The 27,675-nt window shown below is 42.9% G+C and overlaps 1 protein-coding gene across 4 annotated transcripts in view; it reads left to right on the top strand.

Annotated features, from left to right (window-relative positions):
* Positions 1 to 27,675, top strand: part of DNAAF8 (dynein axonemal assembly factor 8) — a 92,045-nt gene that overhangs the window by 284 nt on the left and 64,086 nt on the right. For 3 of the 4 annotated variants that reach the window (XM_081169827.1, XM_081169826.1, XM_081169824.1), the window contains exons 2-10: positions 1,238 to 1,414; positions 1,925 to 2,041; positions 2,873 to 3,373; positions 8,444 to 8,546; positions 10,605 to 10,746; positions 11,177 to 11,323; positions 15,317 to 15,418; positions 17,908 to 18,243; positions 19,731 to 19,875. In XM_081169827.1, coding sequence (XP_081025953.1) covers positions 1,286 to 1,414; positions 1,925 to 2,041; positions 2,873 to 3,373; positions 8,444 to 8,546; positions 10,605 to 10,746; positions 11,177 to 11,323; positions 15,317 to 15,418; positions 17,908 to 18,243; positions 19,731 to 19,875 — 1,722 coding nt within the window. In that variant the 5' untranslated portion in view covers positions 1,238 to 1,285. Of the gene's footprint in view, positions 1 to 35; positions 219 to 1,237; positions 1,415 to 1,924; positions 2,042 to 2,872; positions 3,374 to 8,443; positions 8,547 to 10,604; positions 10,747 to 11,176; positions 11,324 to 15,316; positions 15,419 to 17,907; positions 18,244 to 19,730; positions 19,876 to 27,675 lie in introns of those variants that run through there. The other variant, XM_081169825.1, reaches the window with a different exon arrangement.

The raw sequence follows: 27,675 nt of genomic DNA, 5'->3' as shown, positions 1-27,675 counted from the left end.
GGGCGTGGCCAAGCGATGCAACGTCGCCATGGTTACCAGCCTCCATCTTGCCTCTCCACCAATCCCATGCTTAGTTTTCCTGCTGTCAGCTTCATCGCGCGCTCGTCAAACTTTCCATTTTTACATTGAAAATATAAAATTATACAAATATTAAGGAAAGAAATCCGCAGTCCTGTTAAGAAGAAATCCTCCTCGATTTCAGTGGGACTTACTCCCAGGTAAGGCTGCAGTCCTAAACCCACTTCCTTGGGAGTAAGCCCCACAGAATTCACCGTGACTTACTTCTGTGAAGACATGGTTAGGACTGCAAATATGTGCAAATATTTTTCAGGAGGTAAAAAGTAGAAAAGGAAAATATATGTCACTCTGACAGTAGTAACACAAACATTTAAATAAATATTATGTACAGCATCATCCATGCTTACCAAAAATATATGTTCCTGGCCTAAATATTTAGCAATGCTATATGCAAGATTTTCTCCCTCAGCTTAATTCTGTTCCGCAAACATAAAAAAGGCATCAAATGTGCCACAAATGTTTAGTGGGCATTCCTTTTGCCTTCCAAAAATTTCAATTTATAATGTATGTATCTATTTATTTAATATACATCTTGACTTGCCTTTTTCAGGCAACATATCTCCAAGGCAGCTTATGATAATAATAATAAACTATTGTGTGTTTTATTTTAAGTATAAATATGTAAGTAGGGGGAGCCGCAACAACTGCTTTTTCAAGGTTCCATAAAGGCCATATAGGGCACCCATGCTGGCTGATGCGAATTGTAGTCCAAAACATTTTGAACGCATTATCAGGTCAGTAAAGGTTAACACAAGGAGATAGCCTCATGATTTCGTCCCTGCGACTGGATCACCTCCTGTTTTGTAATTAATGGCTGTTTAGGTGGTACAGTCCAAACAACAGACTACATCACTATGTTGTGGTGCTAGCCCAGAATACCAGTATTTCATCATTCCTAACAATTGTTCATGCTTGCTGGGGCCAATGGGAGTTCTACTTTAGCAACATCTGGAGGACCAGAGGTTCCCCACACCTGTTGTAGACCAAGGTGGGAAACCTCTGGCCCTCTGGATGTTGCCCCACATCCACCCCAGCCAGTGTGAACAATTGTTAGGGGTGATGGAAGTTGTAGTTCAGTAACATCTGGAGGGCCACACGTTCTCCATCCTTGATGTAGACATTCCTACTCTGTGTTTATTCTACTCTGTTCTTTCTTTAGCACCAGCATCTGAAATTCAGCTGAGTAGGTCACATAGGATCACTTCAAATGGCATCAGAAGATCAAAACAAGGGAAAAGAGGGGGGCCCTAACCTTCCGACAGCTCCTTTCCAATGGGGAGCCATCCTGTCTGCAGTGAAAGATCAGATTCCTTCAATGGATTCTGACACCTTAGTGGTAAGTGGCATTCTCCATTTTCTGTTCTTTCAACCTTAAACCATCTGTATTAGCCATCCAAGACACAAATACTAGCAAAATTTGCAGGAAGACAGTCTTCTGCTCAAAATGTCTTGCCTACGTAGAGTCAAAATTTAAGGAGTTGATTTTGTAAACCCTGAAAAAAAGCTTTTTGCCCATGACATGTTGTGGTAATTTGAATTGTATCTTGATAATTGTGGGATTTTTTTTTACATACACATAATTAATCTCATTGTTAATCCTATGGAGCACACTGCAGTATTTACCATGAACTCTGTTAAGTTCCATTCTATTATTTCATATTTTCAGTCACATAAATTTTGACATTATTTACTTCCAGGAAAGTGTGCTTGAAGTTCACAACTTTATGTACTATAGCTAGTGTGAGATGCCCAGCAGTGTGTGTAGTTGAGTATCCACACTTACTTCCTTTCCCAGCTTTTCTGCCTTGGAATGAATGTCACCCAGTTTCTTTTCTCTGTTTGATAGTCTGATTGCAATGAAGATGATGGGGAGCTTTTCATCTTCCAGCGTGATCAACCCAACCTGGTTCCTGACTTCTCAGAGGAACTCGAAGACTTTCCTCCAGAAGAAACACATTTGCAGGTCATTGGTGCTACCTAACATCACTGGGTTCAGCCCCAGTAGGGTAATGCCTGTATTAAGACCAACCATATTTATTTTTTTATTTCATTTATGAATTACTCCCTATGAGACATCCTGAAGTGATTTGCAGTATAGAACATATATAAAACAGTTGCAAGTATAGTTACAAGTACTGCACAAATAAAAACTTTTTTTTTACAAAATACATATAAATATGAAAACAATAGCAGCACATACATAAAAACCATTCAAATCCAAAAGAGATATCTTCTGGGATAAAGAAGGCACAAAGGCACCAGTCACAAAGCTCTTATATAATGACCAGCATGAAAGGAAACTGAGAGGTGGAGCTGGTCTCTCAGCAAAGCTGATGAGGTGGACCCTTCTTCACATCACTTCCTCTGCTGTAGCCATCTGAAATGGCAGCTAAAAATGACTGTGTGTGTGTGTGTGTGTACACAGGAAGCTGGTCTCTCAGCAGTCCTCACCACAATGACAAACAGGACCGTAGAAAGCTACTTTATACAGAGACAGATCATTGGTTTATCTAACTGACTATTACCAGTAGGCAAGAGTTGCCCAATATTTCTCTCTAGCCTTAGTTGGAGATGCTGGGGATTGAGGCTGGACCTTCTGCATGCAAGGCAGATGCTCCTACCACTGAGCTACATTTTTCTGGTTTTTAATGGTTATCATTGGCGGGACCCAACAAGTAATTCTCACAAGCTTCTCATGTTTGAATTCACAAGTTGCTCATTCGGTCTTTATAATTTTGAATACCTGTTCTTCACATACTTAGTATTGTAACTGGTATCTTTCTTGCACTTTTAGAAAACGTTTGAGTTTATGAGACATCCAAGAGAGACCTGGAATGAAGATGGAGAAGATTCCGCTTTTCAAAAAGACAAGAGTCCTAGGAGACATGTGTTACTAGACAGGGATGGATTTGGTCTTGTGACTGAAGAAAAGTCAAACCAAGAGGCCATTGCTCCTTCAGTGTCCTCTATAAATGAGAATAAACCTGGAGAGGGAATCTCAGGGGCCACCAGATACCAAGAACGAGATATCAGGGAAAATAAGGGGAGACTGAGCTCTGCACCTGATACGTTACCATCTGTGGAAGTGTCACCTTTTTTGATGCTAAACAGTGAAAAAGAACGAAGGAAACTAATAGAAACTAAAATTCTCTCCAAGGCGGCATTGGGACCCCCTTCTGGAGAACTAGGTCATCCCCAACCAAAAAACAATAACAACAATTTAGAAATTGCAGAACAGGAGCCAGGAGCTATTTCAGCTGAACACCCCCGAGAGCTGATGCTGTTTGCCTTCAAGGTACACATAATAATATGGGTCTCTATTCTTCTTCAGAACAGCCTCTCTGCATTCTCTTTTCTTTGTTGTCTGTGGAAGTTGAAGGTCTAAGCATGCAGAATATTATCTGATCTTGTTAGGCTGAATGTTAATTTTACTGTTAGATAAAGGGTAGGAATTTGCATTTGTTTTTAAGAGAGCTCAAGGTGGTATGAGAGATTCATTGTTGTGAGCACACTCATCACATTATTGTTTTTCTATTAAAGGGGTCCTTCAAGTCTTTCTAGTGTGTCTATTGGGAAAGAAAAAAATGCTCAGTACAGGTGACAGTGACTGCCATGTTGGCTGTTTGGCTAAGGATGTCAGAGAATCCCAATGGAACCAGGCATGTGGGAGTGGAAATTGTCACTGTTTGCTTATTTGTCCCATGTACAGAAATCAATATTATCCACTGCTGTTGTTTTCCAGTCTACAAATGATATTTAATTGATATCTCCCCACAACCATCACCATTTGCATTGTGTTTGCTTTGTATTGAAATGAATGGTGTGGAATAATGTAATTAATTATTAATAATGTAATTAATTATTAATAATGTAATTAATTATGTCAAATTGCACTACAATGGAGAGCAAGCCAAACAACATAGTTTTCATTCGAAGCAGAAATGTAGCAGAACGGTAACAGTGTTGCATGCGATGAACACGGGTCAGAATGGAAATCAATGCCTTCTCACAATCCTAGCTGTGGCTTAACCAAAGTCCATCAGCTCTGGCCAACTGACAAGGCCAGTACCAAGAGTAGAGATGCACAGCTCAGTCTATTGGTCAATTTCAGATGTGCTCGTTCATAAATCCATTCCATCCTATTTATGTATTAATCTGTGATCATTAATTTTTTAATCCACATGGATCTTTTTAAATTTAAGTACATATTTCAATACATGTTTTATGGCAAAATTGTATTTAAATATGTATTGCATCTAAATGTTTGCATTTGTAAATGCATTTTATCCTGAGATGAACATTTAAACACATTTTGGTGGTTCTGAGGAGAGCAAAATCTGGAGATCTGTGAAATCTGAACGGTAATTAGGTTCTGATACGCTCATTACTTTGAGAGTTGCAAGGGAGGTCTGCAAATGGAATTAAATTCCTCAAGCATCCCTAACCAAGAGCAGACACTAAAGTAAGGTAGCCTGATTACGATGCTGGTGTTACCAACTGCAAATCTGATGTGACAGTGTCAGAAGGAAACATTGGAGGAGATAATTTATTTTAGTCCCCTAAAACGAAAGCAACTAATAAAATTATGTCACAGAGACAATCCCCTAGCCCTGCTATGCGAGTCTGGCAACAAGCTACTTCTCTTGTGTAAAAGGGGTTATTCTTGAAGAGAGTGCAAAGTTAGCCTGCTTCTTGAATCACCTTCAGCTACCTGCAGGGGGGCGGGAAATGACCTATCCCTGGCCCAAAGGTGCTGTGTTAGCCACCTGTAGGCTACTTACTATGAGGTTTTTGAGGTGTTATTTTTCTTGTAAAACCCAACCTAGGAAGGTCATAGTTTTGGAATTGCTGCATTATACATGCCTTACGCAGGGGCTCTGTGCTTAAGGTTTTCATCATCCCCTCCCCCTCAAGACAGTCTAATTTCTCTCATAAGACTTCCTCTTGAGATTTTATACACTGAAGAAATAAATCTTAAGCAATTTATTCTGATTATTTTTTTCAAAAAACCATTGCGCGTATTTTATGCCAGCCGTGAAAGCGGCAAGATTTCTGCCACCGCTGGAAGTCTGATTTAGCCACCTTCTTGGATTGCTTCATTCATTGACAAGGAGTGCCATTATCAAATCCTTCCCTGCCAATAAAGCCCCAACCCTGTGCCAGTAAAAGAAAACCCAACCACATTAGGGAGAAAGGATCTAGCCCTACCTGCTCCTTGTTATACTAGTTTTCCAGATAGTGGTGCGTCCATCCTGTTACCTCAGGAGTCCCCCCACTTCGTGCCACTGTATTCGTAGCTATTGCCTTGGAAAGGGGAACCGGTGGTCCTCCAGAGGTTGATGGACTCAGGCACTCATCATTCCTAGCCAACATATCCCATGGGAGCTGGAATTCAATAGCATCTGAAAGGCCACTGATGCCCCCATCTCTGCTCTAGGCCTAGCAAATCCATGGCTGAAGTGAGATTTGAACTGGGGAGCGTTCGTCTCAGAGCTCATAAACTTAGTCACTGTACTGATGTATTCCAGCATTTGACAGTGTTCCCCAACCTAGTTTCCTCCATATGTTTTGGACCACATCTCCCATCATCTCTGCCCGTTGGGCATTCTGTCAGGAGCAGCTGGAAGAACACCAGATTGGGGAAGGCTGCCATATGCAATAACTGTGTAATTGGATTTCACAGTTGGGGAACCTTAGACCAAGGGGCCAAATGCAGCCCCTCAGGCCACACCCCTCTGAGCCATGCTCCTTACCAATTCTGCTTCATACTGGACTTTGATCATGACACTGGCTTGTCTGGATGGAGGATCAAGAGGGTTGTGTGACTGTGTTTAGAAGCTAGTCTACTGTACAGAGGTAAAGCTTACATCCATTGTTCTCCCCACTTTTGCCTCTGACCCTTCACCATTGGCATGTGGCCCCTAGATGGTTGCCCAGGAGAGAATGTGGCCCTTGGGCTGAAAAGATTTTGCCCACCCTTACTTCTGAGTAAACATACAGGATTGCACTAGCTGTATTTGTTCATCTCCTCTCACAAAGTTCTGGGATCCAATTTCTGTTGTCCTACTTTCTCCATCTCCTACTCTCCCCCAGGAGAGACACTGCTTGTTTCAGCCAGTAAATCTTTCTCGTCTTTGCCAAACCACGGTTAGTTAGCTCCAGTCTTACATTGCAAATTAAATTGAAGGATCTGGCGACTGCCAAAAGCAAAATCTGCCCTGTTAGAGAAGCGCTAATCAGAGCTCCTTCACTCCTTTGAGGTTTATCATCCAGGAAACAGTGAAGAGAGCTCTTTTGAGATGGCGTGACAGACAAAGGGGATTATTACAATGGAAACTGCATTAGCTTTCAGCACTGAGACTGTTTGGATCAGAATGAAAGGATTGAATTTACATGTTTGTTGTAACTGTGATGCTAGTGAGTTGTAATTGGCAGTCTTGTGTCGTCTTCAGAATGATATAGCAAATGCTATTATGGTCTGCCCTGAAACTGTCAGATTATAACAGAGATCCACAGCTCTAGTGTGGGGAAAAATAACAGCAACAACATCACACTCGTAAGAGTTCATATTATGAAAAACATGCTGTTCCTATTACCTTTTTCCACATGTGATTTGAGAACAAATATACAGAAACATAGCTGACGCCCCGTTGAGCAGCCTGGCAACCTAGTTCAGATGAATAGAGCTTTATCTTTTCCGCAGGACAATCAGAAAGTGCCTTTTTCTTCTGCTTTAAAAGTTACAATACAAAAATGCAATTGAATCAGCCATAACACTGCTCATTGCTTTAAAGAAGAGCTGAAACCATGTTTAGATTCCGGCTTCAGATTGTCTATTACGAAAGAGCAATGATTAACTCTCAGCTGCCATAAATGGCACTTTCAATTTAACAGTTGTCTGCAGTTAAGCCTGGCAGGGGAATCAGCCATCTAAAGGGAGCAGGTAGGCAGGTTTCAGATCCTGGGTTATCTGGGAACCTGGGTTACTTAGTCCTAAGTACAATTAACACCACTACCAATGTAACAATTAAATGCAGTTGAATCCTCTAGGGACAATTTGTCCTCCAAAGTAGGGGATGGGAGAAAGAGTGTGTAGTCCATCAGTCCATTCCCTCTTTGCTTAACTACAATTCAACAATTGGCAGTGCTGTTGTTGGTAGGGATAGGGGAGAAATTCAGTTTGTGTTCAGAGGTGAACTTGTGAAATTCGTGTTGGTTCAAGGAAAGAATTACACATAGAAAGGAGAATTCCTGGATGCCAAGACAGTGGCAGAGCTTCAGGCTCCGGCACCAGGGGTGGAGAGCAGGTGGGGGCGGGGCTGGCAGGCATCCCGGGGGTGTGATGCGCTGCCTGCAGGGGCGTGGCATGCGTTCTGGGGGCGTGGTGCACTGCCCGCAGGGGTGTGGTGCGCTGGGGCACCCAGTGCGGGTGGGGGGGGCAGCCGCGATGGAACCTCACCAGGATCACGCTGATGGGGGTGGTGCGCTCCCCCTGCTCCCCTCTTCCTATGCTAGTGTGCCAAGATCCAAGTTTGGGGCCAGTACTCTTTGGTGAAGGAACCCCAGCAGAGATTTTAAACCTGCAACAAATTCAGGCTTGGAAATGTAGGCTATTAGACCTTATAATATGCCCTTCCAAGTGATTTGCAAAATAGTCCCCTCTTCTCCCAGCACAGGGAAAGACCACACCTTTAGTAAGTTAAAAATTATTTATTCAGAAGGAATGCTTTTCCATAGAGCATTCAGAAAAAGTTATACAGGTGGTAAAACGTAGCTTAGTTATAGAGTGGTGAAAGTTTCTAAATGAGTGGTATAGGAACTCAAGAGTGGTTTGTGAGAGCCATGCAGTCTGAGCTGGAGCAACCTGGAGCATTTATACACCAAGTAGCCTGGGGGAGAACAATAGGTCTGAATACCTAGTTCCTCCCAGAGTGAGGGGAAGTGAACATAGCTAAGCCTGGCAAAACAACATACTCTATGGTTTTAAGCCCTTCATGTGTTAATTAGACCTAATCATGTTAGTTACAGGCGGCTGATTATCTCACAATTCACACCCTCCCAAATAATACACAAATGGAACCACAGCCATCCTTTGAAATAATAACTTTTCCAAATTTTGCAGTGCAATTCTCCAGCCAATCAAAGTGTATAAAAATGAATATACTGGTATAAAGTGTACATTGAACTGCATCACTGAAAATAACAAAAATGTATTATATTAAGCGAAATTGCTTGCAAAGATGTGTCTATACATGAGAATTGCACGCAAGAATGTATTATTAGAAGAAATTAGGATAAAGTTAACAGCCTTTTAAACTTTAACTTTACAGTGGCCCTATTCAACTGCAAACTGTTCTCCTTTCAGGACATTGAGAAGTGGAATCTAGACAAGGTACTACAGGACCTGGAGAAGCAAAGTGGCGATAGAAATTGTACAGTGGAAGCTGCTTTTTCTTCAGTGAACCATGGTGAATGTGCATCCATGAGAGCTGAAATCAGATTGCAAAATTGAGTTCAAAAGTCAGGCCAGATTAGAGTCCTATCCTCTCCAGTTTCCTGGCCTGTGGGCCAGATCCTTATTTCTCCACTCTGCCAGACTAAATCTGTAGATGGGCAGTCGGAATGTGCCTTGTTCCAGCAAAGGAACAATCAGGAGGTCACTTTAAGCTCCTGATTGTTCCTTTGAAGCCTTGCCCTTAGCTGACCCACAGTTGGGCATGGTTACCCCCAAGATGGCTTGCCGGGCCAAGTTTGGTCAGCAGGCTAGAGGCTTTTTACCCCGTTGTGCAGGTTTACTCAGAAACAAGTCCCATTGTTTTAATGAAATCACTTCCAGGGAACTATACCAGGGATTGCAGCCTGCCTACAGCAGGGCTAGAGAACCTCTGTTCTGTCCATGGCCACGTTCCCTGGTGGTGTAATTTCCACCAGTGATGGGTAGAGTCACCATTTTGCATGTGCGCTCTCTCTCTCTCTCTGACATGCCCTTTCTTTCCTCCATCTCTTCCTCCTTGTCCAATGGGCTGCTGAGGAAGGGTCAGATTTTGCTAGAGATCTGACTGGATCAATTTTATAGGGCTTTTGAAGCACAACAAATTTCCCTTATTTTGAATGGTTATGCTCTGGGAAGAACTTAATTGGGTACAGCTCATTATTGGAAAGTTGTTCATTGCGTCTGCATTTGGGCACCTCTTAAGATACTATAGTCAAATTTAGCATGGTGATTCCCAAGATCAAGGAGCAGGGTTTTCCCCCCCTATGTTTGGATACAGTTGGAAGCCAATTGGAATCAAGATGGCAGATGGAACCTTTCAAAACCACATTGATGTTTGGGTTTCTTAGAATTCTCCATCAACGCTAGGAAAGTTATGGGAGTCCAAAGGGCAGGAACAGGGGGACAAAATCCTAAAAGACAGATTGTAGTGAAGTGAGGAGCAGGCAAGGATGCAAAAGAACTGGGTCTGAGGAAGAATAGCCTGACAGAGAGAAGTGGAGTGGTGTTGGCTACCTGGCTTGACAGCATCATATTGAAGACTGGGGTCTGACCTGTATAATAATAATAATAATAATAATAATAATAATAATAATAATAATAATAATAATAATAATAATTTGTTATTGCTACCCCGCCCATCTGGATGGGTTTCCCCAGCCACTCTGGGTGGCTTCCAACAAAAGATTAAAAATACCTTAAAACATCAGTCATTGAAAACTTCCCTAAACAGGAAGCCTTCAGATGTCTTTTAAATGTCATATAGTTGTTTATTTCTTTGACATCTGATGATAGGGTGTTCCACAGGGTGGGCACCACTACCGAAAAGGCCCTCTGCCTGGTTCCTTGTAACTCCGCATCTCACAGTGAGGGAACCCCTAGAAGGCCCTCACCGCTGGACCTTAGTGTCTGGGTTGAACGATGGGGGTGGAGATGCACCTTCAGGTATACTTGTATACCTTCAGGACCTTGTATAGCTCCTAGAAAATCTGGGAAGCAGGCACGCGCCCCAGAGGGCTTGGAGCGCCCTGAAAAACCTCAGAAAAAAGTGGCCCACCAACTGACAAAGGCCGCTCCCTCTGCCTCCAAAATGCCCCAGGCCATAGGAGCTACCATCTGTCAGATTGCAACTTTCCCTTCATCCCCAAAGCCCCTCCAACTTGGGTAATGGATTTATACTGCTTCTGCACACTTGTATCTCCCCATCTACAGCTTGCATTGCTCTTCCCAGCCTTTTGCATTCAGCCAGACTTGAGGTTCTGCCAGAGAACCAACTGATTGCAATAGATTCCAGTCTCCCTGTGCTTTGCCCCCCCCCCCCGCCCCGCAGCCAGGCTTCCGTGTGCACCTCTCTTGGTGGTCTGCCACTTCACTTTTGGGAAGCCTGATTTAATTTCTAGTTTTCTTGAATAACGACATCACTCACTTTACCATCCCTCCCATTCTTGTCCTTTGGGGAAATCATAACGATGCTAACATTGAAATTCTTTCCGGCAGCTGGACTGAGTGTTTCTCTTCTTTATTTCACCTTCAGAAGCTGTCAGGGCTCAGTCACAAACAAGGCTCATGGGAAAGCTAGAAGAGCTATGCCTCAAGCAGTCAAGGGCATTTTTCTCGCACCGCAGGAGGTGCCTTGCCAAGTTTCCCAACTTCAGTGAGTGCCAGGGAGATGGGAGGTAGGTCCTCAAGCCTTTCAGAATTCATTTTTGTACACACCTGGCGTCAATGCTTATGATAAAGACTTCCAACAAAAGAAAGGGTAGTTTCCAGGACTGGGCCAAGGGTGTAAGGCTGGTTTAATTGTCATAGCATCTCCTGCCCCCAATAAGATCTCTTAAAATTAAGCATTTTCTTCTTCTTAGCTCTTCAAAGTACTGCTGTTCCTGGCACCCCTTGTGTAGGAGCAATGTCAACTAAACCATTTTGAAATTTTTTGTAGCATAGACATGCCTGTCATGGACAAAATGCAATAGGAGATGCTTTCTTTTCTAGAACATTATACAACAGACTTATTGTTACGTTTAGAAATTCTTTTAACAAAATTTATTTTGTGCCTTACTTTGTGATGGTGGATAATCCACTGACACAATGATTTGTATTCCCAAGAGATGTACCCATCCTGGCATCATGGACGAACGGCCAAAACCTTCCTCCAATTGAACTGCAACGTTTTCCAGAGCCGCCAACGGTATATATTGATCTAAGGGACACAACACCTCAGAGGTCTGAGTCGTTGGCTGATGAGCAGCAAAGGTAATTGCCAGCATGTTAACATCTGTGGGATCAGAGGCAGTGAAGAAGCAAACACCACCCTTGTAGTGTGAGAACTAACATCATCGTATGGGATGTTTTAATCCATTCTAGGGCTTAGCAACAACTGAAGGCGGAGGAGCTGCAGTAGCCACCTCATGAGACCAGTACTGTATTCCGGGAGCACGTAGCTCAATGGCAGGACACATGCTTAGGTGGTTGAACTGGTGTGGAGAACCTCTGGCTCTCAGATTTGCTAAACTACAGCTCCATCATCCTGGCTCTTGACCATGCTTGCTGGCACTGAATGGAGCAGTAGTTCAGCAATATCTGGAGGGCCAGAGGTTCCCCCATGCCTGCTGAAGAAGGTCTCAACTGCAATGGAATCGCTATTGAAAAGGATGAGGTAGAGATGATGGGAAAGACACATTCCTGAGTCCTCTGTGGCATCTGGAGTAGATAGGGATGGACAAATCTCAGTTTTTGTTTCTCTCTGCTTTTCCTTTTCCCAGTCTTACATTTAGTTCTCCATGTTTCCACATTGGTTTGTGATTGATTGATTTCTTTAAAAGTCCTCATGAAAACTCACCAGCATTTTAATGCAAATTTTGTCCTAGTACACACGTGTTTGTATGCAATTTTGCCTAAAAAGCACATATTTGTAGAGCAATTTTCTCTAATATAAGGCATTTTTGTATGTTTTTTCCCCTCACTGATGTGTGCATCTTTGTGCTTTATGCCTTTTTGTGCGCACTGCTTGGCTGGAGAACAGCACTGTGAAATTTTGAAAAGTTTGAATTTTGAAGGATGGTTGCATTTTGGTTTGCATGATGTTTTACAAAGTGCAAATTAGGTAGGTTCACATTTGAATGTGAACCAAATCAAATCTCTCCTGTTGTTCCTCCGTTGGCCTGACTTGGCACAAGGCAGCTTCTTAGGTCCTTTTCCAGCTTGGCAGGGCCTCTTTTCCTTCTCATTAGACCCATGTCCGATGGAGCCAGACCTTTGATTTCCAGCGGAAGAATTGTGTGGGAAATACCAGGACTGTCAGCAGTAATCAGTATAAATGGTAGGTTAATGAATTAGAGCTATTGTTGGTCAGCTAGCAAGGGCTCATTTTGATCAGTGGGGCTGCAAGTCAAGGGGATATTGAGTTGGTTCTGGCATTTTGTTGGAATGAAAGAGAGAGAGAGAGAGAGTAAAGATGGCCTTTTCTTCTGGGGATGAGGAGTAGCTTGTGCATGTTATTGTACCCTTTCTTCAGTTTTGCAGAAAGCTACCTATATTGTGAGAGTCTGACACCATGAAAATGCATTTAAACTGAACTGACTTTATCAAGCAACATCGTTCTTTTAACTGGTTGGCAGTCCCGGAAAACACCATTCACAAATCTGGGCTGGGGGCTGGGCTTCTCTCAGCTCTTTGAGGGAAATGGGGATCTCTTAACAACTCACAGCACCCTGAAAAAACTACAGTTCCCACAATTTATTTTTTTTTTGGGGGGGGGGAGGGAGCCATAACTGTTTATAGTAGTATTATAGTGTGTTAAATGTATGGTGCAGGTAAGGTTGGTTGTGCTGAGACCATGCACACTTAATTGGGGATTTCCGTAGTCTGAGGACTTCCATATAAAAAGGCCCTGTGTCTTGTGCCTGCCAAGTGAATCATCCTTACAAGTAGCCATACAAGTCCAGGTTCTGAAGTAAGTTCTGAGCACTTGTAGCACATCTCCTTTGCATGCAGAAGGTCTCAGGTTCAACACCCAGTGTCTACAGCAGGTGTGGGAGACCCCCCCCCCAATGTTGCTGAACTAACTGCAACTCCCATCAGCCCCAGCAAGCATGGCCAATGGCCAGGGATGATGGGAGCTGTAGTTCCACAACATCTGATCTTCAGGTAGGGTTGGGAAAGACTCCTGCCTGAAACTCTAGGAAGCTGCTGCCAGTCATTGTAGACAGTACTGACCAAGATGGACCAGTCATCTGTGACTTGGTATATGGCAGCTTGCTGTAAATATATTCTCCCTTTCTGTGAGAGGCCCATGTCATACAAAGGCTATGTTTTGCTCATAAAGTTGTATCCACCATAACTCAAGCTTAACTGAGAAATGGTGGATATTTTTCCCCCTTTAGACAGCCAGTTTTGTTGAATCATCTTGTGCCAGGGCTGGGGAATCTATGGCTCTCTATGTTGTTGGACTCCAGCTCTCAGCATTCCCTGGTAATTGGCCCTGCTTAGTGGGTTTGATGGGAGTTCGTACCCATCAACATCTGGAAGGCCACAGCTTCCCCATCCCTGTCTTATGCCCACATCCTGCAGTTCTGTTGATCTTTGTATTTAATATGGCAATATGAATTCAATTCAAATTCCCCTGTCACACTCCATCTCATGACCAAGGCTGAATTTAAGAAAACGCAACTGGGAAACCAGTTTTTATTGTCTCTGAAATAGCAGGATTGGTTCTTAAATGCACTAGTGCTGGATGATGCCTCTCTGTGAATTCTGGGAACTCAGTACTGAACCATTCTGACAGAGGATCTCAGGGGAGCTGCTGATTTGTTTTCTCCTTGAGATTGAAGGATTCTCAGCACCAGAATAGTAAAGGGAGATATAAAAGGCCCAAGGGCAATATTAATCAAGAGTTAGGAGGAGGTTACTGTAGACCATGGGCAAAGGGGCTTAATTACATTGCCTGTTATCATAAGCCATAAATATAAAGTAGTCATTCATTCAATTGCCTGTAATATTCTGTGGGTAAAAATAAAATAAAATTGCAATGCAGCTCTTCTAACTATTAAAAAACTGAGTTCTGAGCATGAAAGGGCACACAATATTCCTTTGTAATTCCGACTGCATCAGATTGTGCGGAAAAACCCTTTTAGAGGTATGCGGAAGCAATGCTGTTCACTTCATTATGTGTGCTGTTTTCAGAAGTGAGTTTTAAGTACATCAAGTCCAAAAGTGGCCCTTCAGACTTCTCTGTCCAGCCCTCAGGACACATTCCAGGCCACAACTCCTTGCCCCCAGGCCACTTCTGAAACTGGACGTACTCCACCCTTCCTCAAGTGCTTCTGCCTTCCTGGAATGTGTCCTTGAGCTGCAATGCTGCTTCTTGCATATCTAGATGGATGATCAAGAGGTGTGTGTGTGTGTGTGTGTGTGTGTAGGTGTAGGGGTAAAAGAAACCCATGGCATTTGTGTGGCTGGAATGCAACCTTCCACATAAAGGCAAGGTTACAAGATTGTTGTTCTCCTCACTTTTGCCTCTGGCTTAATCCATCATTGACATGTGGCCCCCCAGGAGTTTGCCCACAAGGGAATGTGGCCCTCAGACTAAAGAAAGCTTCTCCACCAGTGACCAGTGGCCTATGCTAAATAGCAAAACAACAACAAACCTATGGTTACGTGAAACATACTCAGTAAACACACAAGATGTAACCGGCTGTACTTTTGAATAAATAAGGTATACTATTCATTGTATCAAATTGTAGATTTCCACAGAAGTCTCATAAAGTTCAAGAAAAAAACAAGACCCAGTGGATCAGTTCATTTTCTAGTTAGTTCATGCATAAGGTGCATACATGTATAAGTGTCTATTCCACCTGTCTGTTCATAGAGTCCAATAATCCGCATGAAGGGTGGTTACTGTTCCACAGAATCCTTTCGCAGAGTCTAAGACAAGGATTTCCGGAATATTTGCCTTGTTTCACCATCCTAGGCTTCATCAGTAGAACAGGCATATGTAATATTACAGGATAGTGGATCTTATAGCATAGTAGTGGTTGCCTTCCCCTGTCTTCCCACTGAGCAACCCCCCTCCCCCATGTCTCCCGGATATCTGCTGCAGAAACACCTCTTCAGTTCCCAGTTTGCATTGAACTTGTTACCAACAATATCTGGTGGCATGAACGCTCTGATCCAGTCTTTGGGTATTGTGATAGAGAACGGGAGCAATCAGTAATGAAGCATTAATGGGATTTCTCGTTCACTTTGTAGCTCGAGCGGCAGCTCCACAGATGAGGAGGAGGAGGAGGAAATGGAAGTGACAGACCGAGAGAAAGTGGAAGAGGGGATGAAAGAGTTTCCCCAGCCATCACGGTACAGAATAAAGACATCCCACATTTCCATGAACTGCTAACGTGACAAGAATTAGATGCCTTTCCAGAGCCAGGCCTCTTCTGCAGTCACAAGGAAGACCAACTGACACAGAGTTTACAGGCACTGCTAAATTGCCTTTTAAAAACTGAACACTAAGGGCCTTTTCACAGATTATCTGGCACCAAACTCAGGTTTGCCAACTGCATTGCAGCTGATTTGGGCTCTTTTGTGAGTGTTCCTCTACGAAACAGGTTTCCTATCCTGCCCTTCCTCCTGAAGGAGCCCAGGGTGGCAAACACATCAATAATGGAAAATATTTTTAAAAGATTTCTAAAAATGGTGGAAAACATTCTCTCAAGCAGTGATCTCAGGGTTGCCAGGAACAGTGTGTTTTGGAGGAGTGCCTTGAGTGAACTGTGTCGTTTAGCCATCAGAGCCCTGGGTAAATAGGAGTGTTTTTAAATTCCTTCTTGAAGTCACTAATGAGGGAGACAAATGAGCTTCACTAGGGAAGGCATTCCACAAATGAGGAACTGCCACAGGTCAACAGCAACTGTGCAGAGTGTCTTAAGGTATGCTCCTAAAAGTGTTGCTGGCACCGAGAAGCTCATGAATCTGAATTCTGTGCGTTCTCTCTCTCTCACGAGATCATAGCAGACGCACAGCCCTTCAGCTGTATTACAGTGGGATTGCTTCCTTTCATAATGAACTTGTGTGATCACGGCTGAGAGAAATAGAGCCAAAACATACAAAACTGCCCTACGATGATTGAGCATGCTCAGTAGCTACAGAATGTGGGCATCTCTTGGAAAAGAAGGCTGGGAATGGATGGAAGCAGAATATCTTCTTTCATCCCCTTACAGCTTATAATATCCTAGGGGAGGGCATGCTGGTCAGCTGGAAACTTGAACAGCAGCATTCCTGTTAGACAGTGAGGATAGACTGCAACATTTTGTTTCAGCTCCCAGGTCTTCATTACCCTGCTTGACATCTTGCACTGATTTGTGTAGTAGTAGTAGTAGTAGTAGTAGTAGTAGTAGTAATAATAATAATAATAATAATAATAATAATAATAATAATAATAATAATACTGTACGCCACTTACATACCCAAATGGCTTCTAAGTGGTTTGCAATTATTATTATTATTATTATTATTATTATTATTATTATTATTATTATTATTATTATTTCAATGTCTATACCACCCTTTATCAAAAGAACCCAGGGAGGCGTACAGCATTAGGAACACATTTTATTCTTGCATTGCAGGGGGTTGAACTAGGTGATGGTCCCTTCCAACTCTACAATTCTATGATTCTACAGTTCATAATGATCAAAACATTATGATCAAAACATAATACAAAGCATAATGATAGACAGATAAAATAATCATAATAACAATCCCCTCACTTTTAACTGGCCATAGATTCTTTAATGGCCAAAGGTAAAGAGAAATGTTTTTGCCTGGCACCTAAAGGCATGCAATAATGGTGCCTTTCTGGGAAGAGCATTCCGCAGAAAGGGAGCTACCGTAGAAAAGGCTCATTCTTGTCTTGCCACCCTCCGAACTCTCAGGGAGAGGGGACATAAAGAAGGACCTCAGAGGACAAGTGCAGGGTCCAGATCATTTTCTATGGGGAGAGGCAGTCCTTAAGGTATTGAGGTCCTGAGCCATGGAAGGCTTTATAGGTCAACACCAGCACTTTGAATTGGGCCTGGAAACTACCGTATTTTTCGCTCTATAAGATGCACCAGACCACAAGACGCACCTAGTTTTTGGAGGAGGAAAACAAGAAAAAAAATATTCTGAATCTCAGAAGCCAGAACGGCAAGAGGGATCGCTGCGCAGTGAAAGCAGCAATCCCTCTTGCTGTTCTGGCTTTTGGGATAGCTGCGCAGCCTGCATTCGCTCCATAAGACGCACACACATTTCCCCTTACTTTTTAGGAGGGAAAAAGTGAGTCTTATAGAGCAAAAAATGCGGTAATTGCCAGCCAGTGCAGTGTTTGGTGTTACATGCTCAGAGCATCTTGTTTTGGTGAGCAAGAAATCAATTTTAAAACCCAGACATAATTTAAATACAAAATAAAGCAATTCCATGAGAACATTAAAAACATCCAGAATTTTTTTTTTTTACAAAAGCCTGTTTAAAATCATGACAATTAAAGTAATTCAAAGAACAATTGGGTCAGGAAGTTCAAGTTTAGAAAGTTGCCTGAACAAGTGCATCTTCAAAAGCTGGTGGGATGCCAATAGGGAGAGTATTTCAACAGAGAGGGCATTCTATAATGCTCCTGCTACCAGTGGTAGAGCCCTCCTCTGTGTTTCCACAAGCTAATAATGACCAGGCTGGGTAACTGGGTTCAATTTGCTGATCTTAATGCCCTGACCAGGCAGTGAGGCAGAAAACGGTTCAAACCAACTCCCATGGAGTTAGGATCTTTTAGGTAAGGCTTGACTGAGCAGCTCTTTTGCTTTCATTCACAGCAAGGGTTGCACTGCGAAAAGCTTTCTGCTGCAGCAGCTCCGCTACTTTCGCAAGATATCTCAGTCTTCATCTGTTGCCCAGGACAAGGAAAAGTGCCAGAATCTCAAGAGCTCAGAAGAAAATGACCAGCTGGGAGTCAGGAGAAGACAGAGCCTAAAACTGAGGAGACCCACCTCCAGGGGGTCAGGGAATTCAGAATCTAGTGCAAGAAGCTTCCCCGCTCTGGATCTTAACAGTGTGGCAAGGAGCTCAAGAGAACTCAAGGAAGAAACCAAGAAAGGGTCAAACAGAGAGACACCTCAAGACTCTACAGACAAAGACACAGGATACCCAAGGTAGCCTGGAATATTTTTTAGATATCAACTGTATTTACAGTATATCTCGCCTTCCCTTCAAGGAAATTAGGTTGACCTACATGACTGCTTAATCCTCACAACGACCCTGTGAGGTAGATTAGCCTGAAAGAGAGTGAATGCCTAAGGTCACCCAGAAAGCTTCATGACTGAGTGGAGGTTTGAACCTGGGCCTTTTCACCCTGGACTTGCTCCTTTTATTATACAAATAAAAATTGTATAAACACAAAAACCATGTTGACATCATAACACAACTGACAAAACCCCCCAAAGTTAACCACTGTTTTGTCATACACTAAAAATCTTCAACAAAATAGCCTCACTTTTAGTCAGTGAAAAAGAATACAAAATTAAATGTTGTTTTAATCCTTTAAAGGTTATTTACAATTATAAATTCAATCTGGCTTCAAAGCACTCTCAACAACCGCCCTGTGATCTTTGGATGGGTAGTATATAAATTTAATAAACAACAACAACAACAACGAGTGTGGGTTCATATTTCCCTGTATCTTATTCCCCTAGTAGAGAATAAAGCTGATCAATTTTTCAGCAAAGCGGTCATAATCCTGCCTGCCTTCTCTCAATTCTGATGATATTGGTTTGTTTGACCATGCAAGCTGCGTCCTATGCTTTATTTAGCCAATTGTCCAGTATGGGGATTCTGGGAATTCTTCCAATTATCAGCAATTTTCATACAAATAGCACTCAGCAGATAAAGGACCATCTCTCTGTACTTTGGGCCTGATGCGTTAACAATCAAATAACACCAGCTCAGAACGGTAGATGGTGGTCGTTTAGTCTAATGTGTAATAAGAAGTGTACCCTAGTCAGTGGCATATGGGACACAGGGATTGGGGGCAGCTAAAGAAAGCCTAGCTTGGGAAATAAGAAAAAGGAGATGGGTTGAATGAAAGTGAAATTAGGATTGTTTCTGTGTTCAATAAATCACGGTCAAAATCCAAAACATGATCCAGAGACTAGGAGGGCCCTTCAAGGAGCTTTTCAGCCTTGGTTCCAAGAGATGCAGCCTGTTCTTCGAGGCCCTTGAGTGGTGGAGCATCTGGCTTGCCCTTTGAGGACACAGTGTATGGCACGAGGTCAGGGCCAGGTATGACACTGGAAGAACGTAGGATGAGCCAGCTGGATTAGACCAAAGGCCCATGTAGTCCAACATCCTGGTTTTTCACAGTGGTCAGCTAGATGCCCATGGGAATCTCAAAAGCACAGGACCTGAGTTCAGCAGCTCTCTCTTCACTTGTGAGTCCCAGCAACTGACATTAAGTGGCATACGGCCTCTAACAGTGGAGGTAAAACATAGTCATCATGGCTAGTAGCCATTGATAGCTTTGTTTTCTATGAATTTGTTTCATCTTCTCTTGAAGCCAACCAAGTGGTTGTGGGAGGTGGCAAGGTCACCACGTAACTGGAATAAAAATGCAACATGATGTCCCTCTCCTTGCATTTTGTAGGACAGAAGAAAGCCAAAAAGAAAAGCAGGCAGAAGAGAAGCACTTGAAAGAGAGGCTCAAGGAGCAGCTGGAAAACTTAAAACCTCAGCATTCCACCACTGGAAAGCAGCCCATGGCAGAACAGACACCCATCTTATTCCATACGGTCAGTAGCACAGAATAGCCAGAGAGCAGCCTTCTTCTCAAAGGGATCTTCTGCTTCCTTCCAACCCTGGTTGTCTTCTGGCTGGAACCCTTCCAACTCTGGTTGTCTTCTGGCTCTCATAACTGAATGCTGCTCTGTACAACGAATTCCATGCTCATAATAAAATCAGTATGTCAGGGAACAGGGTTCTAAGCCTAAACTTCTTCACAGCATGGTCATTTTCCAGGTTTGTTTGTTTTCTGGAGGAGCATTTAGTTATGTGACACACATGCACACTACTATCAGAAGTTGTCTCCTGGTTTACCACTAGGCCTTCAGGACTACAGACAGCTCCCAAATGGTAACCAGTGCCTTCAATAAAGTACAAAGCTAAAATTGTGAGATCTCAATTGGCTGCTCAAATATTCTGCCCTGGGGCTCTCTATATCTTGGGTTGCATCCAATGTTAGTCCTACCGAGAGAAGACCCACTGAAATTAATGAGCAAGACTAACTTGGGTTCATTAATTTCAGTGGGCCTGTCCCCAGCAGTAACCTTACAATATCCCTTCCAGCTCTGAAGAGCAGGTTTCTGGAGCGGAATGAGACATCTTGGGCAGTTAGCAGAACAACTCATCAAATGGTTTAGGCTAGTAGTCTCCCATCTTTTCAAACTCAGGACCAACCTTTAACATAAACACGCATTTAGGGATCCCTTTCCTATTTTTTTTAAACCAAATATTTGCATGGTGGTAATGCTACTGTCATGATCCACCTTGGACCAGGCTGTGACTTACATAGTACAGGGTCTCTAGCCACTGGTTGAAGGCTATCCACTCACTGACTTCTAGATCTGCCATTCACTCCTCTTTGCCAGCCAGGGCTTCATCTGAATCTTGGAACATGCCATTTCTTTGGGTCAGCTTTCACCTTTAGGTCTCCGAGTTGTTCTTTAGACCAGGGTCATGTCAGCTGTAACCAAGTAGGAGCATTGCATGTTCAGGCTGAAAAGTGCCTGTTCTCTTGTTGACCCAAAGAGAGGAAAAGAATGAGCTGTTGAGTCTACAATCTCACACTCTCTGATATTTTACATCTTTCTTCATTCAGTTTCCCTTTCTCTGCAGTTCTGTCATTTATCAAGATCATTTCATATTCAACCGTATCCTACAGAGTCTTATTTTTTATTTTAGCAGCCCTCCACAGGTTTGTGTCATCTGCAAATCTGATCAGTAGACTTGATTCTTCTGTATAAATCAATAATAAAAAGAGAACTCTTTCACTTACAGCTCACTTCACAATACACCGTTAGCACAGTGGCAGGTTCTGAAGAGCTCCACGCAGCTTGCAATCCATGCATGCCTCTTCTGTCTGACAGCTCCTTATTCTTCATAAACATCTGCTAATAAAACATTTAGAAAGGGAAGAGGCAGTGGCATCACTGGTCCACATGCAGCTGTCCTTTTCAAGACAGGTCTGACAGCCGTGCTTTCTGCGTCTCAGATTGGAATATTCTTCCCTTCCTCTTTTTGATTCATGCACAGATTGAAGAATTAAATTGTTTTGACATGTGAAACCAAAGCAGTTATAATTTGGCAGCTGTGTCCTTAGAAATTTGGAAAGGAGCATGACTAAGAGAAATATAAATAAATTTTGAGGCACCACATTTCCACAGTGCCCCTTTTTTCAAGTTGATTATCGGATGTGCCGTTTTTGGGCCGGCCTAACCAAACGTTCACCTCGCCTCATCCGTGACTGGGTCTTCTGTTTCTGGCCCTCCCAATCCATCCTTATCTGCCTGATCTGGTTTCTGACAAACAGTCCATTCTCAGCCCCATTTTTTACCTTTTGCCTGCTGGCTACTTCTCTGTCTACATAAAAAACCAATCACAGGGCTGTTTACATTAGTCCAAAGACTAAGTCTTAAGGGACGGAGCTGTGGTTCAATGGTAGAGCATCTGCTTTGCATACAGAAGGTCCTACGGTACAGCAGGGAGATAATCCTGCCTAAAATCCTGGAGAGCCACTGCCAGTCAGTGCACACCGTACTAAGCTAGATAGACTAATGGTCTGACTTAGTATAAGGCAGGTTCCTATGATTCCTGGGCTAAAGTGTTAAGGTGGCCATGTGGCTTTCTTTACAGATGACAATCCTCTTATTTTAAGGGCTGCCTAGTCCTCGTTTGATTTAAAGATAAAGAACCATCAGAAGGGACAGCAGGAAGGGCCTTGAAGTTGCCAGTCCCCAGGAAGACTGAGCAAGCACACTGGTGACATAGATCATGTTTCTGTTTAAATTATATTTCTGAATTTGAATGTGTACATATAAATTAACATATGCACAACTTATGCCAACCTTGACCTCTTTGGTCCTCTTTTTTAGTGTGGAAATTGGTCACTCTGTACTGTTTGGCCCAGAGTTTTTCTCTCATTTTGGGAGGTTGGTGAGTAGGCATGGGTCAGAAGGATATGCCAAATAACATCGTTATTTCATAGTGGATGATGAAAAATATATTTGGGGGGCGGGGACAGTGGAGGCAGCCATTTATTTATTTATTTACTTACTTACCAGCAATGCCCCTACGAATTAAGCAAATGCCATTGGTGGTGATACAGTTGCAATCATTCCTGGTGATTTATCATTTCTTGAAGGTTATTTATCAAAATCACCATGATTTTTGATGATTATTTATTGGAATCACCATGATTGGAAGGAGCATCATTGTGGGGTTTTTTTGAACCAATGAAATCCTGATGACACAACCATGGTACAACAATGCTCTTGGGGCTGATGCAGTGTAACGATGAAGCATCAGTGCCTATTGAGTCATTTCATGGATATCTTTGTCACTGGGTTGCTCTTTGTGACTTTGCCACCTCTTCAAAGGGGTAGTGGAGCTTTATAGAGTGTTTTCAAAACAAAACTGGAACCCCCTACCACATTTTCTCAAAATGGTGATTACTTCCTCCAATTTTTGAAATTAAATTATTTTTATTGTTATCTTCACCCACTTGAAAATGGATGAAAAATTTCCCTCGCCCTTTTGCAAGCGAAAAATGTTCCTGCAAGAGTCGAAGTGGAGAGGAATGTTTGGCCCAGCTGGCCTTTGGACTACTCCTTTTAGGAACACAGGAATCTGTCTTATACAGAGTCAGACCATTGGTCCATCTAGCTCAGTATTGTCTACACTGAATGACAGCGGCTTTCCAAGATTTCAGGAAGAGCACTATCCCAGCCATATCTGGAGATGTTGAGGATTGAACCTATCACCTACTGCATGCAAAGCTGATGTTCTGTTGTGTCAAGGCCAGAGCAGCGAATCATGCAGGAAGAGAGCAGGAAACCTCTACCCGGAGGAAGAGCTTTGTGCTCCCAAGGGAGGCTTAAATTATTTCCTTTATTTCCAAGGTTGCCTCGTGGTTCTTTTATGTCATTCTGGTGTGGCCCGGCATGTAGATTAGGAGTGACTCCCCTAGACCTGGAATACTGTAATCTTGCTGGTCGTTCATAATACATCTCAGTAACTGAGTTGAATGGTAATTACACTGGAGGAGCTTAGAAGCCCTTCACTGCCTAATGAAGGTGCTTAGAAAGTAACACTCTTCTTCTTGTTCAAAAAAAATAAAATAAAAATAAAAGTACATTAGCAATTACATTAATGGTCTCGGCTCATTTAGTGCCAGGAGGGAAATCTAGACATTGTGCGCTCTCTCTATCCTTAGCTCACCCCTCTGCGCTGCCTATAGGGAGGCAGAGTCCTCTCTGTTCTTTTGTGGAATCCCTTCTCTGCTTCTGTTCCTTTTGACGTTGCGGAAATGTTAACTGTGAATTAAATTTGGTCTGGTCGAGCTAAATTGGGAGCTAATCTGTGTGCAGATTCAGTTCTGTGGCTGGTTGTATAAAAATGGAATTTGGCAGCGAGGTAATCAGAGCTCCGACACTCATTCTGGTTAAGGGTACCTCGCACAGAGTTGGTTTTTGATAAGTTAGCAGATGAATTAAATCAGGCGCGTAAACACACAGTTGCATGGTCACCAGGAACTGCTTTAGGGGAGCGTGTCGGGAAAGCCTTTCAAAACATCCATTTTTCTGCTAGGCCACAAAATGACACAGGCACAATTCTTAATGGGGTAATCACTTCCTTGAGCTAACTTGTAAGGCTGCTTTAAGAGTAAATCATTGGTGTTGTGGTAACCTGGAATATTTGGATTTAAACTTCCTTCCTTTCCCCTTCAGGTTTGTAGTCCTTTCAGCTCTCTTTCTTTCTCAGAAGTAAGTGTCTGTGTCTGCGCATGTTGGGTGGAAGCCAGGACGGCTTTATTACTGGATTTGGGACCTAAGAATCAACATGGTGCACTTTTTTATGGGTGATGTGAGGTTAGACATGCTAGGAAGGAGCTCAGCTTAACCTCTTTTGTCACAGATGAGCCTTTGCCAGTTTTCCCAATTATGAGAATGAAATACATGAAGCCCCTGAGGCTCTCCCCAGTTCAACCTCCTTTTGGTTCTGTTTCTTCTAATTAGAATTTTTTTAAAATGACCTTATAAAGATATGAAGAATTAAGTCTCTTCTAAGCCTCGCTTCATCTCGGAGTTGATTTAAATGACCTTTTAGCTTTCTTATGGAAGCTATTCCTGATAGAGTTTGACAGCCCAAACTACTTGTTGCTTTAACTTAAGGGGAAAGCTGCTGTGAGCTTTATTTTTTAAAAAAATGACTACACTCTACACTTTTGTCCATATTGATTGGGTGGCCAGCAGAGGTCCCCATGTGCTGATCCAACTGCGTCGCTGGAATCTTTCAGAAGAGGCTCACAAAGGAGAGGCGCTGAATAAAGCAAGTTTCCTCACAGCGAAACCCCAGGCACTGCTTTGCAAGGGAATTTCATGCACCCTTATCACCAAGCAGAGCAGGAACTGTCGCACAGATGAATTAGTTAGCAGGCTGAGTTCAAGATGCTGGTTCTGATATATAAAGCCCCCTACAGCTTGGGGTAGGATGCCAGAAAGATCGTCTCACCCCTTATATACCCCATCGATCACTGTGCTGAGCGGGTGAGGCCCATCTGTAGATTACACCTTATCAAAAGGGCTGTTACGCATGATATAGGAATTGAGTCTTTAGTGTTGTGGCACCTAATCCTTTGGAATTCCCTCCCCTTGAATATTATTTATTTCTGTATGTTTCTATTACCTGCCCTTCACTTCAGGGCAGGTCCCAACATTGAAACACAATATTTTAAACAGTTTAAAACAATGCTGTCTCTGTTGTCTTTTTGGCACCTACCTGAAGGTCTTCCTTTTCCAGCAAGGCTTTTAAACATGGTTGGTTGGATTTTTTTTGTCACCTAGGTCTCCTTAGTAACAACAACAACAACAACAACAACAACAACAACAACAACAACAGATTAGTCTCTCTTTGAGAGTTTACCATACAAATGTGCATGTATTTGTATATTCCTGGGCAGTGTGGTGCAGTAGATAAGAGAATTTGGATGGGAAAGTAGCATACAAAGGTATCAGTCAGAGGCAGCCATGTTTGTGGGTACCTGAGGAGGAACAACTCCATGTCTATTTGTGCAAGTTCATATTTTGCATAAATTATTGTCAGGGAACTGCCATCAGAGGCACGGGAGAAGGAGAGGGTCTCTGATTCTGCAGGGGAAGGTCCAAGCGCTAGAGGGAGACTCAGCCGGGAAGAAGGGGAAGAGAATGAGTGTAACGCCAGGGATCCAGGAGAGCAACGGGACAGGGAGGTGCAGGGGCTCCAGGACTCTTCGTTGGAAGTTAGTGAGGAGAGCCCAAGCACCCCTCTGCCCACGCCCACCCTGCGCAGGAGACTCCCGCGCAGTGAGAGGAGGAAACGATTGGGCGTCAAACAACTCTTATGTTGGCAACGCTTTAAGAAACGCCCACAGACAGATTCTACGAGTGACTAAGGGCAGCCACGCAAATATGGGCTGCGTAGTCCGGAGGGTTTAACCAGGCAATCCGATGCTCAAACGGAGCAGGATTACGCACGAGTAACTCCCAACCACTACAATTATTATGCTTTAAAAAAAAAAAAAAACCTATTTGGCATATTTTTTTCTGTTTCTGGTGGTCATGGCACATGGAGGAAGCAGGTATACAAGGCATTGTAGCCACCCCTTCCTATTCCTAGAGTTCTTACTCAGCAACTTTCGAGATTTTGCCTGGTGTTGCCTATATTCTTAAGTATATTTTTGCAACTATAAGGACTAGAAAGTGGAAGATTGAGCAGAATTTGAACCCAACAGCTGATCTGGGCTTTCCCCCCCTGCTCTGTTATGAGATCACTGTATACCCACAGCCACAAAAGTATAATGAAAGAAGCTACATAGTTCAGCAAATTAAGCACTCGTTTTGACATTTTAAATATCTGAAGCCATATTTTGCCTACATTTTTCAATTACTTCCCTTTGAGGTCCATTGCCCATTTGAAAACAAAATGCAGCACAGCTGAGATCCAGAAATCTCAGTGCTGTCCTAACGGAGTTGTATGTTGCAGATCAGTGACCCCACCATGCTTAATATGGAGGCAACTGCTAGTTTTACGGAATACAGAATTCCATAGCAAAGTGCATTAACTGGAAGATTGTTTAGACCATTACTGTCAGTATTGCCCACTTCTTTACGGCCAGTTTCTTCTCTAATTACAGTGTGTCCGGCCAGTTGAATGCAGGATTATTATTATTATTATTATTACTCTTTTTGCTGTGACAAAGCGATTGTCACCGAGGCTCCAGGGTTTATTTTACAACTTAATGTGGAACTTTGGATCTGTGAACAGATGGCATTGTCATTATTTTAGCCTTCCCCAAAGAATGGAAAGAAACACACAGTTGACATTTCCAAAATGTTTTTATTCAGTAATAAAAATTAGCTGCATCTCATTGGAGAGACTGACTTAACTCCTGAGTTCATGGGCATAAGAAATGCAGAGGAAGCAGGGTTGTGGTGGTGGTGCTTCCAGTACAATTTGCGCAACGGACAGACAGGGCAGCACACTGCTTTGTGTCCCATCCTGAACACTAGCAATTTTGAACTAGGGGCTCCTCCTAACAACCTACTTACTGAGCATTCATCCTGATTTGCTTGCACAAAGTGCGGGCACAAGTTACATTAGAAGTGCTCTTTTATACAGCATTCATTTTTATTTGTTTGTAGGGAGATCATACAGCAATAATCATTCACCCTGCTTTGCATGGTGTTCGTCTATCCTCCTGTTAATCATTCATTCCCTCCACGTTTTTCAATGCATTTTCCCTGTCACTTTCCTAACTGCAAAAAGCCTGTTACTTTTTAAAAAGATGATCTGTTGCCAACAGAGCTTCCTGACAGTAAGAGCTGTTCGACAGTGGAATTTGCTGCCAAGGAGTGTGGTGGAGTCTCCTTCTTTGGAGGTCTTTAAGCAGAGGCTTGACAACCATATGTCAGGAGTGCTCTGATGGTGTTTCCTGCTTGGCAGGGGGTTGGACTCGATGGCCCTTGTGGTCTCTTCCAACTCTATGATTCTATGATTCTATGAGAGCTCTTGAATCCCTTCTTTAATTGCACACATCTAAATTTCCCAGAAGGCACTTGACTCCCACAAAATACTGACAGTCTGGAGCCTTCCTGCTGGATGTTCCTCTAACTGCTGTACCACATGACCAGAAGCGGGCTGGTGTTAAATTACCGCTACAAGATCCAGCCACTGGCTGATTGCCAGATCAGGCAATATCACATAACACACACACACTGAAATAACTTGTTATTAATGCTGGTATGCCAATATTACAGACAAAAACATTGGTGCAAACA

Source organism: Podarcis bocagei, assembly GCF_964188305.1.
Source record: "Podarcis bocagei genome assembly, chromosome: 14".
Taxonomy (NCBI): Eukaryota; Metazoa; Chordata; class Lepidosauria; order Squamata; family Lacertidae; genus Podarcis; species Podarcis bocagei.
The sequence above is the reverse complement of the archived record's forward strand: the minus strand, read 5'-3'. Positions and strand labels throughout refer to the sequence as shown.